The sequence below is a fragment of the Lontra canadensis genome, unplaced genomic scaffold, assembly GCF_010015895.1.
Source record: "Lontra canadensis isolate GAN:19392208 unplaced genomic scaffold, GSC_riverotter_1.0 scaffold11, whole genome shotgun sequence".
NCBI lineage: Eukaryota > Metazoa > Chordata > Mammalia > Carnivora > Mustelidae > Lontra > Lontra canadensis.
In genome coordinates this window covers 24,877,748-24,902,429 of record NW_022631005.1, presented here as the reverse complement: position 1 = coordinate 24,902,429, position 24,682 = coordinate 24,877,748, and the positions used below count along the sequence as shown (strand labels likewise).

The 24,682-nt window shown below is 34.7% G+C and overlaps 1 protein-coding gene across 6 annotated transcripts in view; it reads left to right on the top strand.

Moving 5' to 3' along the window:
* CCNT2 (cyclin T2) overlaps nt 1-23,590 on the top strand; it is a 37,974-nt gene extending 14,384 nt beyond the window's left edge. For 2 of the 6 annotated variants that reach the window (XM_032856178.1, XM_032856177.1), the window contains 8 exons: nt 5,682-5,810; nt 7,553-7,613; nt 9,944-10,006; nt 13,162-13,207; nt 14,791-14,954; nt 19,168-19,238; nt 19,759-20,917; nt 21,019-21,199. In XM_032856178.1, the coding sequence (XP_032712069.1) occupies nt 5,682-5,810; nt 7,553-7,613; nt 9,944-10,006; nt 13,162-13,207; nt 14,791-14,954; nt 19,168-19,238; nt 19,759-20,917; nt 21,019-21,086 (1,761 nt within the window). In that variant the 3' untranslated portion in view covers nt 21,087-21,199. Of the gene's footprint in view, nt 1-5,681; nt 5,811-7,552; nt 7,614-9,943; nt 10,007-12,947; nt 13,042-13,161; nt 13,527-14,790; nt 14,955-19,167; nt 19,239-19,758 lie in introns of those variants that run through there. The other 4 variants (XM_032856176.1, XM_032856175.1, XM_032856179.1 and 1 more) reach the window with 3 other exon arrangements.
* Nucleotides 23,591-24,682: the final 1,092 nt, after the last annotated feature.

Genomic DNA, 24,682 nt, shown 5'->3' with positions numbered 1-24,682 from the left:
GCTAATTTTTTTTTCCCATTGAATTAAATGTTTATTTCTGGAAACTCTATTCTATGATCTCTATGTCTTTCCTTACACTGTTATCACATGGTCTTTATTATTCTAGCTTTGTAGTAAGTTTTGAACTCGGGAAGTATGAGTCTTCTTTGTTCTTCATTTTCAAGATTGTTTTTGCTGTTCTGGGTCCCTTGCATTTCTGTAGGAATTCTAGGATCAGCTGGTCAATTTCTGCAGAGAAGCTGAGATTCTGACAAGGAATGTGTGAATCTGTAGATCAGTATGGGGAATACTATCCGCAGTATTAAGTCTTCAGTAATATTAGTTCTTATTTGTTTAGCCATTTGAAGGAAAGTGGAGTTCTAAAGATTTATGTGAAATATTTTAATACATATGCAACTTGTTTACCAATAATCTATGACTATTTATTGTTGGCTGGTAGGAGTTGGGTGTCTAAGGGAGACTAGAGACTTAGCTATGAAATACTCCATGTACTTTGTAAGTTGAAAATTTTTTGTTTTTGTAACAGATTCGTAATGGTAACATAGGCTCCATAAATAAATTTTTAAATGCCAAGTTACATTAAGCATTTAAATTCTTTTAAATATCATATATTTACTCTATGGATATCAGGGCCTATTCTCTTAATTATTACTGCTTTTCAGCAATACTGAATACTAGTTAGTCTTTTTTAGACCAGCTCTCTTTTAGATGTAATTAGAAATCCCAAATAACATCCAACCTGAAGATTTTTTTATTTCTCAGTATAAATTTTGTTATGTTGACAGTATTACACTCATGCATAATTCTATGGGTAGAAAAACAACTAAAATACCAGACTGAGTTAATGACATTTTCTCTAATCCTGTGATGTCAGTCTTTTCAGTGCATCAAAATTAAGGATATGAACCACTTAAATTTGTACTGGAATTTTGATCTAATTGGTAAAGCTTAGTGATCTTTGTTTTGAACAAATCGACATTTTGACTTAATCTGTTTTCTTCTTTGTTGAGAGCTGTTACCCCCTTATTACATCTAAGTTTGTATTTCCTTTTTCCTATTCTAAGACCTTTCTGGGAGTCTTATAAAGTTGTACCATTACCATTTTTCTTTAAGCCTCAGGTGTGTCATTTCCCAATTATGAGCTGTGATACCTAGAACTGTGTATTCATTAATGAAGCCTTTTTTTTTTTTTAAGATTTTTTTTTATTTATATATTTGACAGAGAGAGACAATGAGAGAGGGAACACAGCAGGAGGAGTTGGAGAGGGAGAAGCAGACTTCTTGCTGAGCAGGGAGCTGAATGCAGGGCTTGATCCCAGGACCCCGGGATTATGACCTGAGCTGAAGGCCAGATGCTTAACGACTGATCCACCCAGGTGCCCCATTAATGAAGCTTCCTGAAGGCACAGGAAAATAGTTATCCTAGTCTTGGTGGAGGGGGTAGTTTGGGAGCAGTTGAGGAACAGAGCAGAAGTGGCTTTACCAGCCTGTAGGTCCTAAAGATGAAACATAAGAAGAGATTAGAACAAGCCTACTGATGACATATTAGCAAAAAAAAAAAAAAAAAAAAAAAAAAGCATTTTCTTTGCTTCTGTTAGGGAGTCTTTTGGATTAGGAAATTTTAAGTTGAAGAGTAATAAAACAGTTGTAGCTAGTTCTTAAATACAGATGTACACACAAGGTGTATGCACAAAATTAATTACTAAAAGAGTAAAGACCAGAATGATTCATTTGAAACTGACTGGCACACAGCCATCATCAGTGATTTAGAAATTACCCAGGCTTTTGTTAATTCAGACTGACCTTACCTCCAAATATCGACGTTGAAGCCAGCAGTGGAGAGTGAAGAATGTCAGCAGTGAGGGCATCATGAGCAGAAAGGGGAGACGGGGGCTAGGAATGGGCAGGAGGAGAAAAGATGGAGAAGGAAGGGAGTCAGATCAGGAGGTAGGAATGGAAACATATAAAGGATTAGAAAAAGAGAAGGGGCTGAAAACAACTGGAGGGAGAAGGGACAAAAGAAATACTGCAGTGACTGAAGAAATATGTGTCATCATTTTAGTGTGTCTGAATCTGCTTAGTTAGGGCTACCATGGAACCTTTAAAGAATTCAGTTTAACGGTTTAACTGTGAAAGAAAGGAAGAAGAGGAGCAAGAAAGAAGGGGATTTTTAAAAGCATACAAATCCTTAAGATCAGTAGTAGCAATACACAGTTGTTTAACTTACAACATAATAATGATATTATTTGAGTCCTGTTACTCTGGGGCACTATACTGAGTGCTTTACATATATTGATTCAATGAATCCTCACCACAATTTTGTAAGCAGATACTATTTCTCCCATTTTACAGATGCGGAAACTGAGCCACAAAGAATAAGTAATTTGCCTAGGCTAGTCAGATAACAGAGCCAGGATTCCACTGAGGCAGCCTGACTACTGTGCTACAGCTGGCTTCATCACCTCTACCTCCCCCTCTCCATGATTTGTATGGTATATTTCTGTAGAAATTTTTCTTGTTTTGAGAATGTAATATCCCTTTGAAATAGTTATACATCTTCTAGGCTCACAAACTCTGGACACTATTTAAAAATCAGTTTTTATTTCCTGTAGTTAATAGTAATTCGAGAAGCTTTATTAGATAACGGAACACAAAGGTGGATAGTGCATGGTCCCTATCCCCAGTGAACTAAAATCTCAGTTCGTAGTTTTTTGCTCACTCAAACCGAGTATCTACTCCAATATTAGTGTGAATTCTTTGACTTTGAACCAAGGTTACGTGCATTAATGAATGTTTATTGCCTTCAAAAGTATGCTCACCTTTAAAAGCCACAGACCAATAATAATATAGCCATTACTTAAAACTTTTGGAATTCTTCTCCTTTCAGTAAGCCACACAACGAATCAGCCTTCTATAAAAAAACAAAAACATAAGTACCTAACTTGATTACCTTCTTTAGTCATCCTTAAAATTAAAGCCTCACATGGATATTCACAAAGTATTATCTAAAAAGGTGTTTTGTTTTGTTTTGTTTTGTTTTTACAGCCCTGATGGAGTAAAATGTTTGCAGGCTGTAGAGGAGGAAATGTGAATGGAGTTAGTGGATTTCACCAGGAACTTTGGAAGAGTGTTGGGTATTAGTGTTGCACTGGAAGGAGGATGAGAATTGAGCCCTATTTAGAGGGAACAGAAAGACTTCTGTGAGGAGTGTGGGTAAATAAACCAGGGATCTACCCTGAAGATCATTGATTAGCTCTCTGAACATTTAATTTTTTTAATTATTTGTAGAATTTTAGAACCGTTCTCTAGTACACATACTTTGTTTCCATTGAGACTATCTTGTAAGGAGAAAAGCTGTGTGGTTTGAAAGTACTTCTTGATGTTGAGGCTTACAAGAAGTCTGAAGAGAATGAAGCGGTGACTGGGAATCCTAAGAGATTTTACCAAGAAGAACTCATTGAAGACTTTAGAGGTACCTTTTAGGCGAGTAAGAGAAATCCTGGGTCATCTGGCAGTTAGGAAGGAAGTTTATGTATTAAGTTCAGTCTAATTTGACATTGGACTTGTGTCTGTATTGCTTCACTCTTTGGTAAATAGTTCTGGCATGTGATGGCTGGCTTAGCCATTCCCCTCTTAGACATGACTTAGGTAAAAAGTGACAGACCATGGGAAACTGAGAGTATCTTTATAGTTTGCTGCATTTCTTACCCCGTGGTATTGGCTCTTAGATTTTTACTGTGGGATTGGGAATACATGGAATTTAACATCGGTGCCTTTACAATTATATGTGGATTATCCACATATCATTCATTTGGCAAATATATTGAACAGCAGCTGCACAATGGGAGACAATGGGAACATCCATGAATAATTCAATCTCTATATTTAAGCTGCTTCTAGACTAGTAGAGCAGTGCTCACTTCGGCAGCACATATACTAGACTAGTAGAGCAGATAAAATTAATAAGCAGATAAAATTAATAATTGAAAGTAAAATAATAGAGGTATGCAGCTTCCTACTGAATAAAGAAGGGCACTACTCTGACTCAGGAATTTTCCCTAGGATGAGGTAAGCCTTTAAATAGAAAAGGAATTTATCAAAAGAAGTAGGTAGCAGGGTAGGAAATTTTCAGTATGTAGAAGAAATAACTGAGCTAGGAAATGATTCTCCATTGTCTTGTACTCTGCATTTCAGAAAACGCCCTGCCTGCATGACTGCTATTTAGCTGGTATTAACTAATTTTTAGTGTTGCTTAATTAAATCTGTTATAAAGATAACAGTTTATTCTAAGTCTGTGAAAACTTAAGAATAATTTGCTTTTTTGAGCATTCTCAATTTTTACATCTTGTTTTGTAACTTTAATTCTAAAGGATAGAAATAAATTGAAAGTCCAAGTTGAATTACTCAGTCCTTTTAAGGTAACATTACTGGTAGTTGGGAGGCAAATGCACTTAATTTTAGGTCTGTTTTAAACATGTATACATCAGGAAGAGAATTTCTTAAAGTCATTTTTACTCCATTTATTCATCTGCAAATGCAGTTGGATTAGTGAAGGTCCCTTTCAGATTCAAAATCCAGTGGTTAAATTTCATGGCTCAGCATTATAAGTTGTTTTAAAAGCTCAGAGGAAAGAGTCATCCTTCTTGTATCAGAAACTTTCTTCTCATGTTAAACTACCCAAGTCATGTAGCATGATTCATGCTTTCTCTCCTCCCCTCCCTTTTTTGGCATTGATTGTATGTAGTGATTGATGACCCCCAAGATACAGGGACACTCAGATGTTCGTCTCTTAAAAATTAATCTGAATCTTGACATTTAGAGATCATCTTCCCATGAGAAGTTTCTTCTGTATAATCTTAGATTATTTGAATTTTGGATGTGCCTATTTTCTGAATCAGCAGTTAATTTGGCTTATTCCTAATTTCAGGGTAAATTTTGCTCAAAATTGATGTTTCTCTTTCTTAGTGTCTTTGTAGTGCTATGTTCTTGTACTTCAATCCCAAGAACATATAACTTACTAAAGCCAAAAAATATTGCTTATTTCTTGATCTCCAGTTGTCAGTGTTTCTGCTTTATTGATTTATTTTACATGTTTATTCCCTGTTATTTTTAAAGCTGCTTTTAGTATTGCTGTAGTGAAGTAATACAGATACTAGGTAATAATATCTCATTCAGAATCTTCTCATTTTGCCTTGTAGATCCTTTTTCTGTCCCAAAAGTAATACTATGTAGTTCTTAGCCACACAATGAATTGTTGATTAATCTAAAAAAACTGTAGAAAGTAGTGGCTGTACCTAAAAAGAAGGAAAATCTGGGTATATTTTACTGCCTTCCTTTTTTTTTTTTTTTTTTAAAGCTGTGGCTTTATTATTTTGCTTGAGGTTGTTTTTTCCCCTTTACATGCATTAATATGATTTAAAGTTTCTTTGAGTTAGCCCAAGTAAAAGTCTTTTTCCTTTTTCCCTTTGGTATTCTATTTGCAAAACAAGTAAAGCAGGTTTTATAGACTAGGGTAATGAGTTCTATTTAATTAAAACTCTTATATCAGTCTTGTTATAGCCCAACTCACAATTCATACTTTTAATACTACATTCCTTCTTTGCACGCCCCTCCCTTAGAAAATAGAAGGTTTTTCCAAAATTTTTTACTTCTAAATCACCAAATTTTTATCTTTTCTGCAGATAATATCACCTACTGCATTATTTTTGGCTGCAAAAGTGGAAGAACAGGCTCGAAAACTTGAACATGTTATCAAAGTAGCACATGCTTGTCTTCATCCCCTAGAGCCACTGCTGGATACTAAATGTGATGTACGTAATAATAATTCAATTGGTGTTGCCTTCCAACTGCTGCTTATTCCTTTGACCATTTAGGAATGTAATACTGGCAAGTGACCTAACAAACATATTTCACGTATGTACATGAGTTTCAGTATTGTTCTGAATCATGTCAAGGCTGTGATTCAAAGGTGGTTATAAGGTGTTTCACATTTTGTTGTTTATCCTCACAGCCAACCTATGATATATGTAAGTCATATCACCTCCATTGTTTGGGTCCATTTGAGACCAGAGATAAATAACTCTTAAATTGTCAACAATGAAAAAAAAATAGAAAAATCTCTGGACTTGCCTCTAGAGCAGTAAATAGTAATTTTACAGAATCGTTTCTTTGTTAATGCATGTATACTAATAGTTACTGATCCATAGAGACACTGTTATACCATGCTTTCATGAAAGGGTTTTTTTTTTTCATATTTTTAACTTTCCTCAAGAATAATGCTGACTTCTAAACAACTTGTTCATTATCAGCATTTTAATAGACCTTGTTTGAAAGTGCCATTTTAAAATGTTATGACATCTTAAAACAGAAGGTGGAATTCTAGGCCTTTAAATTCACTTTCCCAGCTCTTGTATTATAGGTGAGTTCCTCTATCAGAAACTTTGTAACTACTGAATGACTGCCAGATTATATTAGTTTACTTTCATTTAGTTAATCTTAAAGTCCTGATTAAGTATATCTGATTTTTTAAAGTATATCTGAGTTTATTAATGACAAGTTTTACCGTAAATGTTGGCTTTAAGGGAGTGAGATACTAATGTTACCATTCAGTAATAAAGAATGTGTGATTATTCAGAGATTGTTCTTGTAATTTCTATTAACTTCACAGATTCAGAGTTAATTTTGGTGAATACTTAGGGTATTGTTCAAATAATAGAAATCTGTGTTTTAAAAAATCATCTTGGTGACCTTTTCAAAACGGGACATAAATAAAGGTGCTTTTCACTCTGAGTTTAGCCACACGACCACCTTACATGAATATTTATGATGTGTTGCTTTTTATACCTTACTCAGTTCTCTTAATTTAAGAAATTTGATAATGGTAGAAATTTTTTATACTCTCTATTCCCAGAGTAATTACAATAGGGGAATGATTTGTTGAAGTAAAAGAGAAGACCTTCTATTTCCCCATGGGTGTGTGATACATTCTTTTGGTATTTTATATCTAAAATGTTTTCTTTTAACCTAGAGATTTGAGGGTTTGCTTTGATTTTATTTTGTCTTTTTTGAGGAGAGGAAGTTCAAAAAATATAACTCATTGACTTACTCTGACCATCAAGGAATTACCACACAAAATATCTTAGAGTGAATTGGTATGTTTTTTCTTTACAGGCAGGTTTGGATTTGATGTTCTTACTTGAGTTGGTGCTTCCTGTCTTAATGTGTCTTGAAGCACAGTGCCTACATGAAGTTTTATAGTATAGACTGGAGGGTTTGTTGTTTTCAGTTAAGCTCTACCTCCTTTCGTATTATTGTTGTCTTTTTAGGGGTTTTTTAACTTGTTTTTTACCTTGTTTACATATTCTGTATTAGAAGTGAATAAGTTTAGATTGGTTGTAGAAAATGGGATTTCTCTGTCACCCTCAAATTATTTCCTTTGTGTTTCTAAACTACTCTGATTTAATGTATCTGTTAATTTTCATGAGATTTAACAGTCCCATGATCTGGTAGTGTTTATCTTAAGCATTTTAATGTTATTATTTTTACCTGGCAGGCTTACCTTCAACAGACTCAAGAACTGGTTTTACTTGAAACCATAATGCTACAAACCCTAGGTATGTATTTTCATCAGATATTATTTGTGTATGTGTTCTTCAGTGTGGTGTCCTAAAAATGGAATAATTTTACCACTATATAAAGTTTCGTTTTAAAACAAGGTTCGGGGCCAGAATAGTATTACCTGGTTATAAAGAAACCATTTATTAAAAATTTCATTTACCATTAATTGAACAGTAAACATAGTTTTCATTGTGAAAGGCTGCATGTGATTGTAACATGTACAAATACTCTGACTATAGGGGCACCTGGGTGGCTCAGTGGGTTAAGCTTCTGCCTTCAGCTCAGGTCATGATCTCGGGGACCTGGGATCGAGCCCCGCATCGGGCTCTCTGCTCAGCGGGGAGCCTGCTTCCCCTTCTCTCTCTGCCTGCCTCTCTGCCTATTTGTGATCTCTCTCTGTGTCAAATAAATAAATAAAATATATTAAAAAAAAAATACTCTGACTGCAGTCAGTATTTAATGAATTTATCACATTTTTAATGTGACACAGTAGTTACTTAAACATTGATCATCCTTTTCTGAAAATTACATTTTAAGTTTTTTGCAATTTAAGTGATCTCTAAAGATTATTTATTCAAATCTTTCACTATATTGTTGAGGAAATTGAGACTTAGCATGGTTTGTCTTGTGTGAAGTCGTGTATTTCTGGAAGAACTTGGCAGTGTATTATGGGAATAACACAGGCTTTATGGAGCTCTTGGTTTAAAATCCATATGCCTTTGACTTGCTTTTTTAAGCTTGGGCAAAGTCGTTTTACCTTTCATACCTCCATTCTATATACGCACGGTAGAGTAATAATGTCTGCCTTAACGTTGTGAATTTGAAGATGAGAGAGAGTGTATAAAAAACATGTACCACATAGTATGTGTGTCAGAAGTCGCTATTAATCATTATGGTAGTTATTTATTACTCCATTCCCAAACTAAAAGAAGTTTAATAATCATAGCCTCCTGTCATGACAGACTTTTTTTTTTTTTTAAGAAAAGTAGCTTGTTTAAAATAGATGGAACTCGTTTAATACTTTTATAGCATAAAAAGATACAAAAATAAAAGTGAGAATCTTATCTCCAAATCCAATAATTTAACATGTTACTGCTTTATTATATGAGATTATATAAATATGAAATTTACAAAGATTTGTGTAATGAAGGTTAAAAGAAAAATTATATTAAGGGGAAGTTTGTGTAATAAAGGTTAAAAGGAAAATTATTTTAAGGGGAATTATTTTAAGTTAGAATTTATAAGATATACTTCTATGGCTTTGATTAAAGTATGATTTTGTGGGTTTAATTACAGTAGAAATATAAATAGATCACACAACAATTTTAAAAATCTGGATTACCTGTTTGTCAGAATGTTATTTGTTTACTGCTCCTGAAGACACTAATGTGACCTCCACTTTTTAAAAAAAGGAAAAACCCGGCCCTCCCTAAGGGTTATTTAGACATGGAAAGCTCTTTCAGCATTTTATCTTTGGTTTTAGAACCTGATTTAAAGAATCTTGAGGGGTGCCTGGGTGGCTCAGTGGGTTGGAGCCTCTGCCTTCAGCTCAGGTCATGATCCCAGGGTCCTGGGATCGAGCCCCACATCTGGGCTCTCTGCTCAGCAGGGAGCCTCCTTCCTCTTCTCTCTCTGCCTGCCTCTCTGCCTACTTGTGATCTCTCTCTGTCAAATAAATAAATTAAATCTTTAAAAAAAAAATAAAGAATCTTGAGGCTACAAGTTTCACTTGTCTTAATAACTTTATCATAAATGTATGTAATTGATATGTATGTACATACATAAATGTATGTACATAAATGTGATTGTAAGCTAACTGGTTGAAACCCTTTCATCTAAGGCATACTAAGAAAATAAGAGGACTCTAAATCATTTAAAAGATTTTTCTCCCACTATGGCCCAGGGATTATATTTATGAAAAATACTCTTTACATCTTCTGAAAGAGTTGTAATACATTTTTTAAAATATGTTATGTAGTTGAAGTCTTTGCTTTATAGTTGTATTTTCTGTAATTTTAGTTTGTTTTTAACGTGAGGATAATCTCAAGCTAATCATAATTCAGAATTTTTAATAAATACCACCCCAATCTGCAAATAGCTTTGTTAACCAGTTTTCAGTAAGTGGAACATTGGTTTTAGAAGAAATTATTTCTTGTCATTGAAGGTGTGTAATGAGCATGTCAGTGATAGAAAAAAACTTTTGTCTTTGGATCTTTTTAATAATGAACAATATATTATACATTTATGGTTGTGCTGATGAATGGCATTTCTCAGGCAAGTATTGTAGTGTGGTAAGTGATTGGGAAAAAAGTGCTTTTCATTTCAGGTTTTGAGATCACCATTGAACATCCACACACAGATGTGGTGAAATGTACCCAGTTAGTAAGAGGTAAGTGATCTTTGAAACTTCTAAATTAAGTGTTAATGCTTTTTATTGTCTAATTGATTTGAATGAGTTTTGTCAAAATGGGGAAATGTCATTTTGAAGCAACATCTTTTGGTGTCCTGCATCTGCCTATTCATTTACTTCTGCATGTGGTTCTACCTGGCAAATTAGCGGCCTTTAAACTTACGGGAGAATGTCCTTTCACTGAAAAATTGGAGGGCTTCCAAATGTTAAGACTCTGTTCATCTCCCCATTAGGCTAAGCCAGTCCCATTTCATTTAATATTTAAGAAGTTGGCCATTGACACATACAGAAAATTTCTGGTCTATCTGAAGCTTTCATTGACTTCTAGAAAAGTTATTACAATTTAAGAATTTGGAGACCATCCTCAGATCTTTCAGATAAAAATTGTCTTAGCAGATTTGCCATTTTGGAAATACTTTCCCCGTGTTCATTTGAACAAAATTGACCTAATACATTCTTCAGAGTTCTTTAGTATTACTAAAAATAATTTCCTTTTTGTGTGTAATGGGGAAGTACATAATATGCTACAGACAGCATGTGATGTGCCTATTAAACCTTTTAAAACAGGAGTAGGAACTTTTTGTATTATTTGCTTTATGGCTTATAAAGTGTGGTATACATTTTTCTGCTCTTGTTAATGAATCCTACATATCTGTTCTTGTATCCCTAGAAATACTCTTTACACAATTGCATGTTGTTACACTATTTCTTCTACTTTCCTGTTTCCCATTTGAAGTGTAAATGTACTAAGAGCAACCACTTGGAACTTTCATTGTACCTTTTTCTATTACTTTTTGAAAGTGAAATTTTGCAGTTTTATTCTTTTACCCCCAGACTTCCTTCCTTAGGTTTATTCTAAACAAAATGGGTAAGACTTCTAAAGGCTTTTCTTTGTTTTTTAGTGTTTTACATGAATATTCTCATATCTTATTCATTCTAAATTGAATTCCTATACCTGGTAGGATTTTATTATGTTAATAGCTACATTTAAAACAAACAAACCTGTTATTACAGTGTCATTGTTAAGAAATGGACTTCTGAAAGTCCCATTTATATTTTGTTATTCTAATAACTAGTACATGTTATGACTTGTAGAACATATTTAATTATGGTTCCTGTACTTCATGGTTATTGGAATATAATTTAGAGCACATTTTCATCCCAGAATTACAGTATAGTATAGAATTATTTTAGATAACTAGTGTATGTGTTTGAATTAAGGGGAAAAAAGGCTTTAGAGTGGTTTTCCTGAAAACTTGAAAGAATAAGCTATTTTGTGAAAATAATGAGGAGCCATGTAACTTTGCTTCAAGCCTAATGAAAAAAGATAATGAAGAAAGATATTAGGTTAAAATTCATAGAGGTACCTAGTAGGAGATGAAACTGGATTTTCAGCTTAGCATCATTGTGAAATTTGAGTCCTGATCTTTAATCAGAGTTTAGTAGCTTTTGTACATGTTGCTCTATATCTAAAGCTAGAGACACCAAGTCCATTCATTTACAAAGTTGGTTAGTAAGTTTTTAAAAATTCAGAAAAACTACAAATTTGATGTTTTATCCAAAGCAGAATATTTAAATCTAATTTTTTGTTGTTAATGCTTAAAATGTGACCGATTCTTAAATTTTAATACAAATCTTACATATGTTTAACTTCCATTTTGTCTGACTAACATTTCAGGTAACTGTAGTTTACATCTTACTCCATTTAAAAACATTCTTTTATGTTTGCTGTCTGTTTTTCTTTGCTCTGTTAAAATTTTCAGCTAACAAAAGAACATTTTTCCTACATTCTTCCTCTGTTGTACGCTGTTAATAGGTTATTGAATTTAGATATATTCTGAGGTAAAAACTGCTATGACAATTTAAAATTATTTTTACTTCCTTCTCTACATATTTTGATTCTTTGTGGGTATGGGGGGTGGTAAATGGTTTGGTTTCTTTAAAGTTCTTCCCACCCTCCACCCCCTCTGGAGATGAGAAAGTTGATATTATGCTACTTTGCTGCAGAATTGGCTAATGTCATTTTACAGGGACCTTTCATTTCTGTGATTTCTCCTTCCCTCCCCACCAGGAAAGAATGCCATACATAAGTCACACTGCCTCCAAGACATCTGATGCTTTGACACTCTTCCTTAGCACAACTCTGCTAAGCCCAAATCCCTTTTGTATACCTTATGTTCGTGATCCACATGGGGCAGCAGGGATTACAGGTGCCATGAAAAAAATAGAGGGCAAATGTGAGGCCTCTTAGAGAGGGGTGAGTTGAGGTGAACTGATCAGATCTTAGGTGAGCAGAGGGGAAAGGTGCATCAATGATTATGAATGTAATTGGGGGAAAAGGGAAATTAAAGCAAAGAATCCCTGATGGGAAGAATAAGAGAGCAGATAAAGTGAGCGGGGGACTGTTTTCAATTTCAATGTCTTAAAAGCTAGTTGTTAAAAATTGCTTTTCCTTTGGGGACCAGTGTTGCAGCATCCTGATTCCCTAGAGTACTTATATCTTTTTCTAAAGTTGACAATTGGATTCTGTAAGAAAAATACATGCAGTGGAGTTTTCTATATCTACGCCCTTAGGATGTTTCTAGGTTGTTTATTCCTTGTTGATGCTTAATAGCATAAAAAACTGAGCAGTTCGTGCTCTCTTGAATTTGGAGGGTGGAGGGTTTGTTTTGTTTTCTTTTCTTTGGATGGAAGTACTTAAGCCAACTTAAATATGATGACTGAGGATTAAGTCTGGCAGGCACCTCTTTGTATTTTGTATTAGACTTCAAAATCTTTTCTTCTTCTTCTTCTTCTTTTTTTTTTTTTTTAAATCCAGGAGAATGCTTTATTGCAACTTTTAGCTGACTAGATGCTTAACTTAGTAACAAGTTTAGCCCTTGTAACTGGCTAGCTAAAAGCAAATCGGCTTGTTTCTCAGATCTTTGGGGGATAGCAAGAAACATTTGAGTGAATGTTGTTGAAGATTTTCAGTAGTATAGAAAATGATGGCGCTCTTGTGATATTTGTAAGTAGTAAGTAAAATTTACTTTTTGTGTACAAAACTTTGAAGTTTTTGTTGTGTTGAGAACTTTTTGATGGTAGCACAATAAAGCTGATAGTATTGTCTTCGTTTTTTTTTTCTTTTCTTACAGCAAGCAAGGATTTGGCACAGACATCCTATTTCATGGCTACCAACAGGTTGTTATCCTGACCCTCTTTGTTGCACTGTTGTAGCACACTATAGCTTCCTTTAATGCAGGGCCCCCTCAATGTGTCTCTTACCCTTGTTGCAACAGGAGACTGGACCATCTACTGTGGTGGTACCTTCCTGTCTGCTTTGCGGTGTATTGTACAAGGGACTTCTGGCACAGAGGGGTTAAATGCACATTGTGAAGTGTAGTGGTGCTTTCTGATGACATATTCTCGATTTGTGAGTGCATAAGTCTAAAATTGGTAGCCTGAATAGCAGCTAAAGATTACAAAGAGCTAAACTTAACGTAGAAATTCGAGCAACTTGGTAAGTATAAAGCTATTTCTAGTTTACAATTATAGTTAATTGACAATTTTTTAAAATTTCACATTGATCCAGTCTTAACTTTAAAATAATCATTAAAGTTTTTTTAATAAATAAAATTTATATAACTTGGGTTTTTCTTCCAGATAATACCCACTAGTTGTAAATCAGAAGTAGCCAAGTCCTGTCAGTGCCTAGATTTGACTAAGTACAATTTTTACTTTAAAAAAAAATTTACTTCCTTTTCAGTTTATATTAAAAAAAAAATGGGTTTGTGGTTGATAAACATTTTTCATCAATTCTGAACTGAACTGGAAGAATAATTTTTTAAAGCCTTTAATACATAATTCTGTTCTGGGTTGATTATATTAATGCTTTCAGTTTGTTTTTTAAATGGGTTGTTTGGGAGGAGGGGACCAAACTAGCATTGTGTGGTCCTTACTTTCTTGTGACACTGTTAAGTTTTATGTAAAGCTTTAGACCGGTAAATACCAATTTATTTTCTTAGGTATATGTTGTTGGGATTTAACCTCGATCCCTAGGAATTTTGAGCAACAAAAAGAAAGTACTAAATATAAAACTTCAGTTAGAAAAGGCTAGCTGTAACATGTTATATGCCCAGTTTGGGGCATATAGTAGAAGGAGAAAGGTAGCATTTTTCTAGTACTTAGCAACATTGGGCCTCGAAGCTGTTCACCAAAAGGTAAGTTTTCTCTGTAGCTTTGCTGAAAAGAAGACAGAGGTTTACGTAGATTAAGTGTTAGATTCTCTTTGATTTACTTGAGAATTCTGTTTATTAACCCATACCAAATGGTAGAATTCCTGATTCTGTAATGTGATGTTGAAATTACTTTGTCAGTTTTACAGTCTATTGCTTTTTCTCTACTTTTTTGCCAAGACATTACAAAAGAAACAAAAATACTACCAAAAAAATTAAAATGTTATAGTTGTTTGTGCTGATTATTGGAAATACACTGTCTTCCCCCTTATAAAGAAGTAAATATACTTCAAAATTTAGAAATCTTAATATATTAGTATTAATAAATGCTCTGGGGAGTCAGAATGTGGAGAATGTTCATAAGCTATGTGGGTTTTTTAGTTTTAGGATTTTATAACTATAGTGCTAGATTTTAATTAAATAAGGTTTTGTACTGTAGACTTAAGAAAACCTTTATGTTTTTGCTCTAATCTTACTGGTAAATATTTTTCTTTGTTTTACATATTTGAATTACTATGGTTCTTCGTTTTCAAACCTGCTCTACAACAGTCTACACCTTACCACCTTCTGTCTTCAGTACAAACCAACAGTGATAGCATGTGTATGTATTCATTTGGCTTGCAAATGGTCCAATTGGGAGATTCCCGTGTCAACTGATGGAAAACATTGGTGGGAATATGTGGATCCTACAGTTACTCTAGAATTACTAGATGGTAAGTAGAGAAAAATAAGTATTTTTTTAATGTGGAAAACATATTTATATTATGAAAAAAGTCTGCCTGCTTTTGTCCAGATTTGAAAAAAAAGCAAATCCTCGTAGACTCATACTTTAAGTGAGTAGTTACCCGTTCTGGCTGCTCCACCATTTTCCCCTCCCTCTGTAGTTTTTTTTGATATTAATCCCAGATATCTCTTCAACTATTAATATTTTAGTTTGTGTTTCAAGAGGTAAGAGCCTCCTTTGAAACATAACTATAATTTCATTTTAACAATTTGGTAATAGAATTTTAAAAAGTGTAATTACACGGGCAAATGAACAGGACGAAAATAAGGATTTATTGGCCTAAAGGAAAAGCTAAAAACAAACAAACAAAAAAAACACACTTGAACATGTTTTAACCACCAGTGAATATCTAAAGCTCTTTTAGGACTTTTCAAAAATATATTTATGTCTATATGATTTGTAATGCTATAGGTTGGTAGTTGGTTATAACTTACTGTAGAACATGTGAAGCAGTGAGCTAAAGGTATTTCAGGGTAACATTCCATGTTCTGTAGTTCCACTGATGTGTATCATTATTGCCTTTCATTATTAAATATAAATTGACAAAATTAGGGTACAAATACTATAAATTGTGAACCTGGAACTGGATCTTTCTTAATAAGAAATTTCTCTGGTAACAGATAAGAGAAGCTGACCATAGGAGAGATTCTTGGGGATTAAGACATTTTAACCAAATACTGTAGATTTCAGAAAGGAAATAGATTACACTTCTTACTGAAGATACACCTAAACTGGTAAACTGTTATGTTAGATTTTCAGCTTATTGTTCTGTGGGCTTTCCCTAACTTCTGTTGCAAAATTGAAGCTAATGGGAAAATAGGATTTGTATCTGTTGCTACTAAGGACATCTGTTACATAGAGACCCCTTTGGGTTTCACATGTGATCTTCCAATAAAATCTCAGCATGTTTCTGTAACCTAGATGTTTGTTTTCTGTGAAGGGCCAAAAGTAACTCTTTTTAGGGCTTAGGTCCCTTCTGTCTATGCCAGCTACGCAACCCTGCCCCTGTTGCTGCGAAGCCACCAAGGCAATCTGTAAGTGAATGGGTATGGCTGTGTTGCAACAAAACTTTGTTTACAAACACAGGGTACAGGTCTATGTGCAGTATTGCCTACCTTTCTGGTAAAATAAGCTTCCTCTTTAGATTTCTTGATTTTTGGTTTTTTTTCCCCTCCCTGAAAAATTTCTCAAGAGCATGTAGTTCATGCTATATTACTGCCACATGATTATGCTCTTTTCCTCACATTGCCAGAGGTTGTTTTTTGTTTTTGTTTTTGTTTTAAGTTTAACGAGAGAGGGAGGGGCGCCTGGGTTGCTCAGGCAGTTAAACGTCTGCCTTCAGCTCAGGTCATGATCTCAGGGTCTTGGGATGGAGCCCTACGTCAGGCTCCCTGCTAAGCAGGGAGTCTGCTTCTCTCTCACACTTTCCCTCTGTGTTCTCTCCACCCCTGCCCCAAATAAATACTTAAAATCTTTTTTAAAAAGAGAGAGAGAAGAAAATCTTCAGTGAGTGGAAATGGCATCTTCTAAAAGCCAGTGGGAGCTTTTTTTCATCTATGACTTGAAAATAAAGTTATCTGTGCCACCATCTTACTTCAGCAGGTAACAGTTAAGATAAAGTAGGTATAATTGGAATAAAAATAATTTATATACATGATCCTAAAATAAAGTTCGCAAAAAGCAGGTAATCTGCCTCTTACACTTCTCTTAAGTTATAGTTAAAGTTGGTTTTTTTGACACAGCAGGGACCACCTAAAAAATCTCTCTGTTTCCATTCTGAAAATGCTCAGGTCTGTTACTCATAAGAAGAGCCACTGAATAGGAATCTGGGACATTTAAGACATTGACAGTTTCAACATTTCGTATAGCATTCTTTCTTTGTGTTTTAATCACAAAAAAATGTAACAGTTTAAGATATTAAGATACATCTGAATTTTAGCCTGGTGTCTAAGAATCAGTGTTCACTAAAATAATTCATTTTTGGGGACCTGGGTGACTGAGTGGGTTAAAGCCTCTGCCTTCAGCTCAGGTCATGATCCCAGGATCCTGGGATCGAGCCCCGCATCTGGCTCTCTGTTCAGCAGGGAGCCTGCTTCCCTCTGCCCTCTTGCCTACTTGTGATCTCTGTCAAATAAATAAAATCTTAAAAGTAGTAATAATAATAATTCATTTAATGACTATTGCAAAAACAGCATTGGCTTGGACTTGGCCTACCTGTAACATTTGTTGTTGTTTTGCAGAGGTTTTTTTTGTTCTATGATTAATAACAGACCTTCATGTGTTTCTTGCATTTTGAATTTTTTTTTTCTGTATACTAGTTTGGAAGGGGAAAATGGCTCTATTTTAAGCATCATCTATGATTGTTGTGCACTTAAGTAATATATTAGCAGTGATTATTTGACAGATTCTTAGTGTCCAAGTATAAAAAGGTGGGGTTTTTTTCAGATTAGGAAGGATAGTAATCCAGGCATTAGATTGTTTTCACTCAAATTGGATCAAAAAGTTCCCGAGCAAGTTTAAGTTGTCACAGCTTATGAACATAAAATAAGTGCTGAGTTTTTGCATATTTTTTCTTAAAGAAAAATTTTTTATTGTCTTAATTTTCATTATCAGTCTTGGCATGTTTGCCTAGAATCATTTATAGAGAAACTTACTGTGCATACTAAAAAGTAATAAATGAATCTGTCTACTAAATTGGCATGACTAATATTATGTGATACTGTAATTCATTTGACTGGTATGGATATTTGTCTTGAGTGGTCAATAGCTTTATTAATAGCACTATTTTGGGGTAGGAGAGTAGAGTTCATCATAACCACACTGCCTTGGAAAAGTGAGTCATCTCACTGTAATCCCAAATTTAAGAAAAAAGTGAGGTAAAAATATATGACCAAGGTGGTTTTACTACTGTGTTAATAGTAATAATTACTAGGAGTCTCTGAGTATAGATGGAGGAATTTTTTTCATTTAACTTTGAAATAATTCTAAACTTAAACTACGTTGTAATACAGTTTCTATGTACTCTTTACCTGGTTTCTCTAATGTTAACATCTTATGTACATGGTTATCAAAACCAAGAAATTAACATTGTTACAATACTGTTACCTAACTGCATGTTTTATTTTATGTCCTGAGTTTTTTTGTTCTAAGATCCCATGTTCCATTTGCTTGAAAATGCCCCTTAAATCTCTTCTAAATTAGTCAGTTTTTCTATTATTCGTTTTCTTTTATGACCTTGACACTTTGAAAAATAATGGTGAGGGGAACCTGGGTGGCTCAGTCGGTTAAGGGTCTGCCTTCAGCTCAGGTCATGATTCTCAGGGTCCTGGGATCAAGACCCACATCAGGCTCCCCGCTGAGCAGGGAGCCTGCTTTTCCTCCTCTCTCTGCCACTCCACCTATTTGTGCACATGTGCGCACGCGCTCTCTCTCTGTCAAAGAAATAAATAAAATCTTCTGAAAAGACAAAGAATGGCCAGTTACATTATAGAATGTTCCTCAGTTGGGGTTTGATATTTCTCAATATTAGATTGAAATAATGCATTTTGGGCAGGAATACCACAGAAATGGAAAATGGGTTTACCTTGCCCTGTGCATCTTCTCAAGGGTTGTTTTTTGTTTTGTTTTGTTTTTCTCAAAGGATTTACCTTATTACTGGTAATAACCATGATCGCTTAATTAAGGTGGTATCTGCTGGGTTTCTCCGTTTTAAAGTTACTGTTCTTCTCTTTGTAATTAAATATCTTAAAGAAGTTATTTTAGGATTATACATATATCTTCTTTTTCCTCCAACTTTGTCCATTAATTTTAAAGAATCTATTGATAGATCTTGCCTGCAATAATTTCTATGATGTTTGCCTAATGAAGGTTTTCTGTTTGGGGGGAATTTTTTAATGCTACTAAATTTTCCAGAGATTCTAAGCATGGGGGTGTGGGGCGAGTGGTTTTTTTTTTTTTTAAGGGATTAGTCTTTGAAAATAGCAGTTCAGATCTATGTCTACATCTATATTTGCTGAAGGTTGAATAGAAGGGTGACAGTGAAGTAGATGAACTCTTGAGGCCCCTTTTTAATATTGCCCACTTGAGAGAAATATGAATCCTAAAGACACCTTCTAAGTTTTAAATTTAAATTTTATTTTTAGAGCTAACACATGAGTTTCTACAAATATTGGAGAAAACACCTAGTAGGTTGAAGAGGATTCGAAACTGGAGGGTAAGAGAATTGGCAGGGTTTAATAGAATATCAGTTTGTCACTTATCTAACGATTACATAGCTAACCAGTTTGAATTTTTGGTTAAATATCCTTATTTCCAGTATTCCAAAATAATTACAGTGTATTGGAAGCTGCATACCCTCATAGTTTATTCAACTGCTGTGTCCAATGGACTTTGTTAATTAAGTACTTTATAAATTTTGTGTTTAATTTCACGGTGATTATAATGGAAATAGTCTCCTTATTTTATAAATGGGCATACTAAAGCCTAGACAAGTTAAATTACTTTCGCAAATGCTGGGCCAGGATTTAACCTATATCTAAGTCCAAAACCAGTGGTTTCCACTTTTTATAGCCTTCTTCTATGCCTCTAAGTGAGACATTTATTTACTGGCAACAAAAAGCCTTAAACCTCGGGTGATTTTGTTTGCATATGTTTAACATAGATTTTTATAAATTAAGGAAATTTGTGTTAAATTCCTTTGCTGTCATTGCTTCTTTTGTGTTTTATTTAAATAGGCTAATCAGGCGGCTAAGAAACCAAAAGTAGATGGACAAGTTTCAGAAACGCCACTTCTTGGTTCATCTTTGGTCCAGAATTCCATTTTAGTAGATAGTGTTACTGGTGTGCCTACAAACCCAAGTTTTCAGAAACCATCTACATCAGCATTCCCTGCACCAGTACCTCTAAATTCAGGAAATATTTCTGTTCAAGACAGCCATACATCTGATAATTTGTCAATGCTAGCAACAGGAATGCCAAGTACCTCCTACGGTTTGTCGTCACACCAAGAATGGCCTCAACATCAAGAGTCAGCACGGACAGAACAGATGTATTCACAGAAACAAGAGACATCTTTGTCTGGTACCCAGTACAACATCAACTTCCAGCAGGGACCTTCCATATCACTGCATTCAGGATTACATCACAGACCTGACAAAATTTCCGATCATTCATCCATGAAGCAAGAATATACTCATAAAGCAGGGAGCAGTAAACACCATGGGCCAATTTCTGCTACTCCTGGAGTAATGCCTCAGAAGATGTCTTTAGATAAATACAGAGAAAAACGTAAGCTAGAAACCCTTGATCTGGATGTAAGAGATCATTATATAGCTGCCCAAGTAGAACAGCAACACAAACATGTGCAGTCACAGCCAGCCGGCGGCAGTTCTGTCACTTCTCCCATTAAAATGAAAATTCCCATCACAAGTACTGAAAAACCTGAAAAATACACAGCAGATAAGAAGGAAAAGAGTGGATCACTGAAATTACGGATTCCGATACCACCCACTGATAAGAGTGCTAGTAAAGAAGAACTGAAAATGAAAATAAAAGTTTCTTCCTCAGAAAGACACAGCTCTTCTGATGAGGGCAGTGGGAAGAGCAAGCATTCGAGCCCACATATTAGCAGAGACCATAAGGAGAAGCACAAGGACCATCCCTCAAACCGCCACCACCTCAGCAGTCACAAGCATTCTCACTCACACAGTGGCAGCAGCAGCGGTGGCAGTAAACACAGTGCTGACGGACTACCACCCACTGTTCTGAGGAGTCCTGTCGGCCTGAGCAGTGATGGCATTTCCTCTAGTTCCAGCTCTTCGAGGAAGAAGCTGCATGTCAATGATGCATCTCACAACCATCACTCCAAAATGAGCAAAAGTTCCAAAAGTTCAGGTAGTTCATCTAGTTCTTCCTCCTCTGTTAAGCAGTATATATCCTCTCACAACTCTGTTTTTAACCATCCCTTACCCCCTCCTCCCCCTGTCACATACCAGGTGGGCTACGGACATCTCAGCACCCTCGTGAAACTGGACAAGAAGCCAGTGGAGACCAACGGTCCTGATGTCAATCACGAGTACAGTACAAACAGCCAGCATATGGACTACAAAGACACATTCGACATGCTGGACTCGCTGTTAAGTGCCCAAGGAATGAACATGTAATCATTTGTTTAGGTCAATTTTTCCTTTACTTTTTTAATTTAAAAATTGTTAGAATGGAAAATTTCCTCCTGATCTAGCAGTGGTAACACCTGCTGTTGCTGCCACTGCATCAATATTTGTAAGTGCTGCTTTATTCTTCATTCTGAAAAGAAGAGATGATAGTAAACAAGTCTTTATCTCCACATATGATAGTGTTATAAATACTGTAAAAGCATGGAAGGTGCAAAACTCAGTATTTCTACAATTGCAGCTAAGAACATTAGGATGAATGGCTGGCTGCTTCTAGGAATATAAGATGCCTCAAGCATTCATTATTTATAATTTGAATACTGTAGCTATTTTTTGTTGTTGTTGCTTGGCTTTTGAATGAGTGTAAATTGTTTTCTTTTGTGTATTTATACTTGTATGTATGATTTGCATGTTTCAATGATAAAGGGATAAAACAGTATACTGACAACTGTTTACAAGAAAGTGGAGAAAAATGTACATACATTTTTGTATGTTTAGATATTACCATAAATACTCAGGATTGGAGCTGCTTGTAAGTATAACAATATAACTTTATTTTATCTTGTCAGAGTCCATCACTAATCTAAAACAAAGGTGGCACTTTTTCATGTTAACCTTAAACTCTAGGCCTTACTGGAAGCCACTGAAGGGGGGGACACTTCACTACCAGATGGATATGCAGTGCCACAGATGGTCATTTATTTACACTGTGAGGCACTGAACTTTTGCCTTCAGAGCTTCTGACCAGGTTGGCTGCTGAAATAGCCCCTAATTTTCTGAAGGCTTGAAGAGGAAAAAATAAAGTTTACATACTCTTGATGTGAAGTGCATTTGAAATGTTTGTTGGCTTGTTGCAGTACTATAAACACAGAGCTGTTAATAATGGTTATGTAGATTACTGTGATTTGAAAACTAAATCCACAAAACTTATATAGTGAAGAATTAGTAGGTTTTTTTCTTAATAAGGAACTTTAACACTACATATTTTAACAGTAAACAGGGATTGCTTTTCCTTTAGTGTTCAGAATGACACCATATTCTTAAACATACTCCTCCCATGAAGTGTGTTTGTGTGTGATGCCATATTTCTTTTTCAGGTAAATGCAGTCTTCCTTATAGAAATGAAATTAAACCTGTTGTCTCTCAGTTCTTTTATATTCTAAAAATAAATAAAAAGAAAAGATCACTGACTGTGCATTGTACCTGTATTTATAGCTTATGGTTGTTATCAGGAAGCTCTGTGAGAAAAAGGGGTTAGCCTCCAAGTAAACAAACTAGTGGAGGTTTTACATTTGTTTGCACATCTCAGAATATTCCTGTTGAGGTCAAGTTTGCACAGTCATCTAACTTCTGAACAAACAATAGACTTTAACTTGTTTAAAATCTGTCTTAAACACCAGTAATGTGGCTCCGGTTTATCAGCTAATCTTGAATTTATTCTGTGGTAAATCTTTGAGCTGTTGAGTGTCTATAGATGGGGTGAATTCAACTTTCGTTGAACTGAAAACTGTCTTAATTTTTTCTTCTATGTATATGAATTATTTTTGTTACAAAGCCACTGATATGTGCACAATTGTAATTTTACTCAAGTATGTTGCAGTTGTAAATATTAGAGTTTAATCTCGTGCTCTACCTTTATTTAGCGATTACCTAATTTGCCAGTAGCTTTATAATCTTTTTTTAAGATAACTGTTCATTATTTTGTCAATGTTATTTGAACTTAGGATACTAGGAGCCTCTTTCTAGGGACTTCGCCTAGGTAGCATGTCCTAACATTTGTTCTTTGTCTTGCATAACTTTAGTAATCTTTGTCATTACATGTAACTTTGTTGCTCTGTATGGCATATTATTGTATCCATAAACATGGTAATTTTGATACAGTTATACTTCTACAGTGGTACATAATCCGAGGACTAGTATAGAATTAAGATGAGTGCAAGATGAGGGCGGGGAAGGGTTTTGTTCTTGGTAATTTAGATGTGAAACCTCTAAGGAGCTATCATGTGAAACGACATAGGGTGGTCGTGCTACTGTATAATTGGGGATGATAATACCAGGAATTTTAATAAGATTTTGTAAAGAATATCCAAAGTAGTGAACTTATTTTCAGTATGACATAGAATACAATGTGAATATTTAAGGTCTGTGACTATACTTAAACTTCACTAAGAATTTGAAGAATTGTTTTGAGATGTGGGAATAAAGGTAATTTGTTGAATCTTTATTGGTGCTAATGATGGACAGTTTAAAAGGTAGCTAGTATATATTGTTATGGGTCAGTACTTATTAGTACTTCCAAAATTGAATTTGAAATGCTATGTATTCACTTTCACTCTGTAAATGTAATTCTTTACAATGACTTTATTTATTAAAGGGCAGCCAGTTGTAATTTGTACAGGATTGTGTGAGCTATTCAAACTCTTTAACCTCTGAACAGGATTATAGGTTCTAAAACCACCATGGGGATGAATATGAAAATCCTTTTACGTTTCATTTCCAGTAAATGAAAAACCCCTATTACTCATACTGCCATTAATTTGCTTTCCCCATCTCATTTGCATAAAATAGTTCATCGGCCTGGTCCCAATAGGCTCAACCAAAGAAAAAGACTCCAATGAATGGACATTATTTTTGAGTCTTCTTGTAAGTAGCCATAAATAAACCAAAATAGTACATCAAATTTAGGTATGAAATTCCACATGTGCAAAGTACTGTTAAGGTGATTTACATTTTTGATGAGATTTTTTTTAATATTTGAAATATTAAAAAGCATTATCTTTAAACATCCTTTAAAAGAGTGACTCATTTTTCAGTTGTCTTTTCCCTAGATCATAGCTTTGTTACCTTTATGCAGAAGTACATTGCATAGAAAGGCTTTACTTCTACCTCTTTACATAGTTTTCCAATATTGAGCTGTGCCCCCTAAATATATGCCTTAGCTACTTAACAATACGTTTTCAGAACCAAAAAGCAGAAAGAGTGTTTTTTTCACTGAAACATTCTTGGAGGCCTGCTGTACCAAACTGGTACAAACCGGTGTACCAAACTGGAGATAGTATCCTTTAGTGGTAAGACCTTACAAAATGTCCCAACTCCTTTTTGTTGTTGAAACTGAGGTTCATTTCTTAGGTTTGTCTCTGAAAGCAGTTACAGGTGCATCTTGATCTTTCTCTGCACAGGTGCATTCTGATTAGAGTTGTTGACTCCAGATTTGTACCATGATAACATCAGTGGTTTCATGTGGAATGTCATGAGAGGTGCTTGCATGACTTTGTACCAACAGATTATAATTAGGTAGACTACCTTATCTTTTCTTGGTCTGTCTTCCTTGACCTAAGGGAATGACTTCAGAGAACCAAATTTTGAATGTTTTTGTTAGTTACCAATTGCCTTTCCTAGCATTTTAAGCACATTTTTCAGTTATATTTGAGTATTTAAATTGATGGGTTTTATATCTTAACCAGCCTTAGAAATAAACCACTGCATA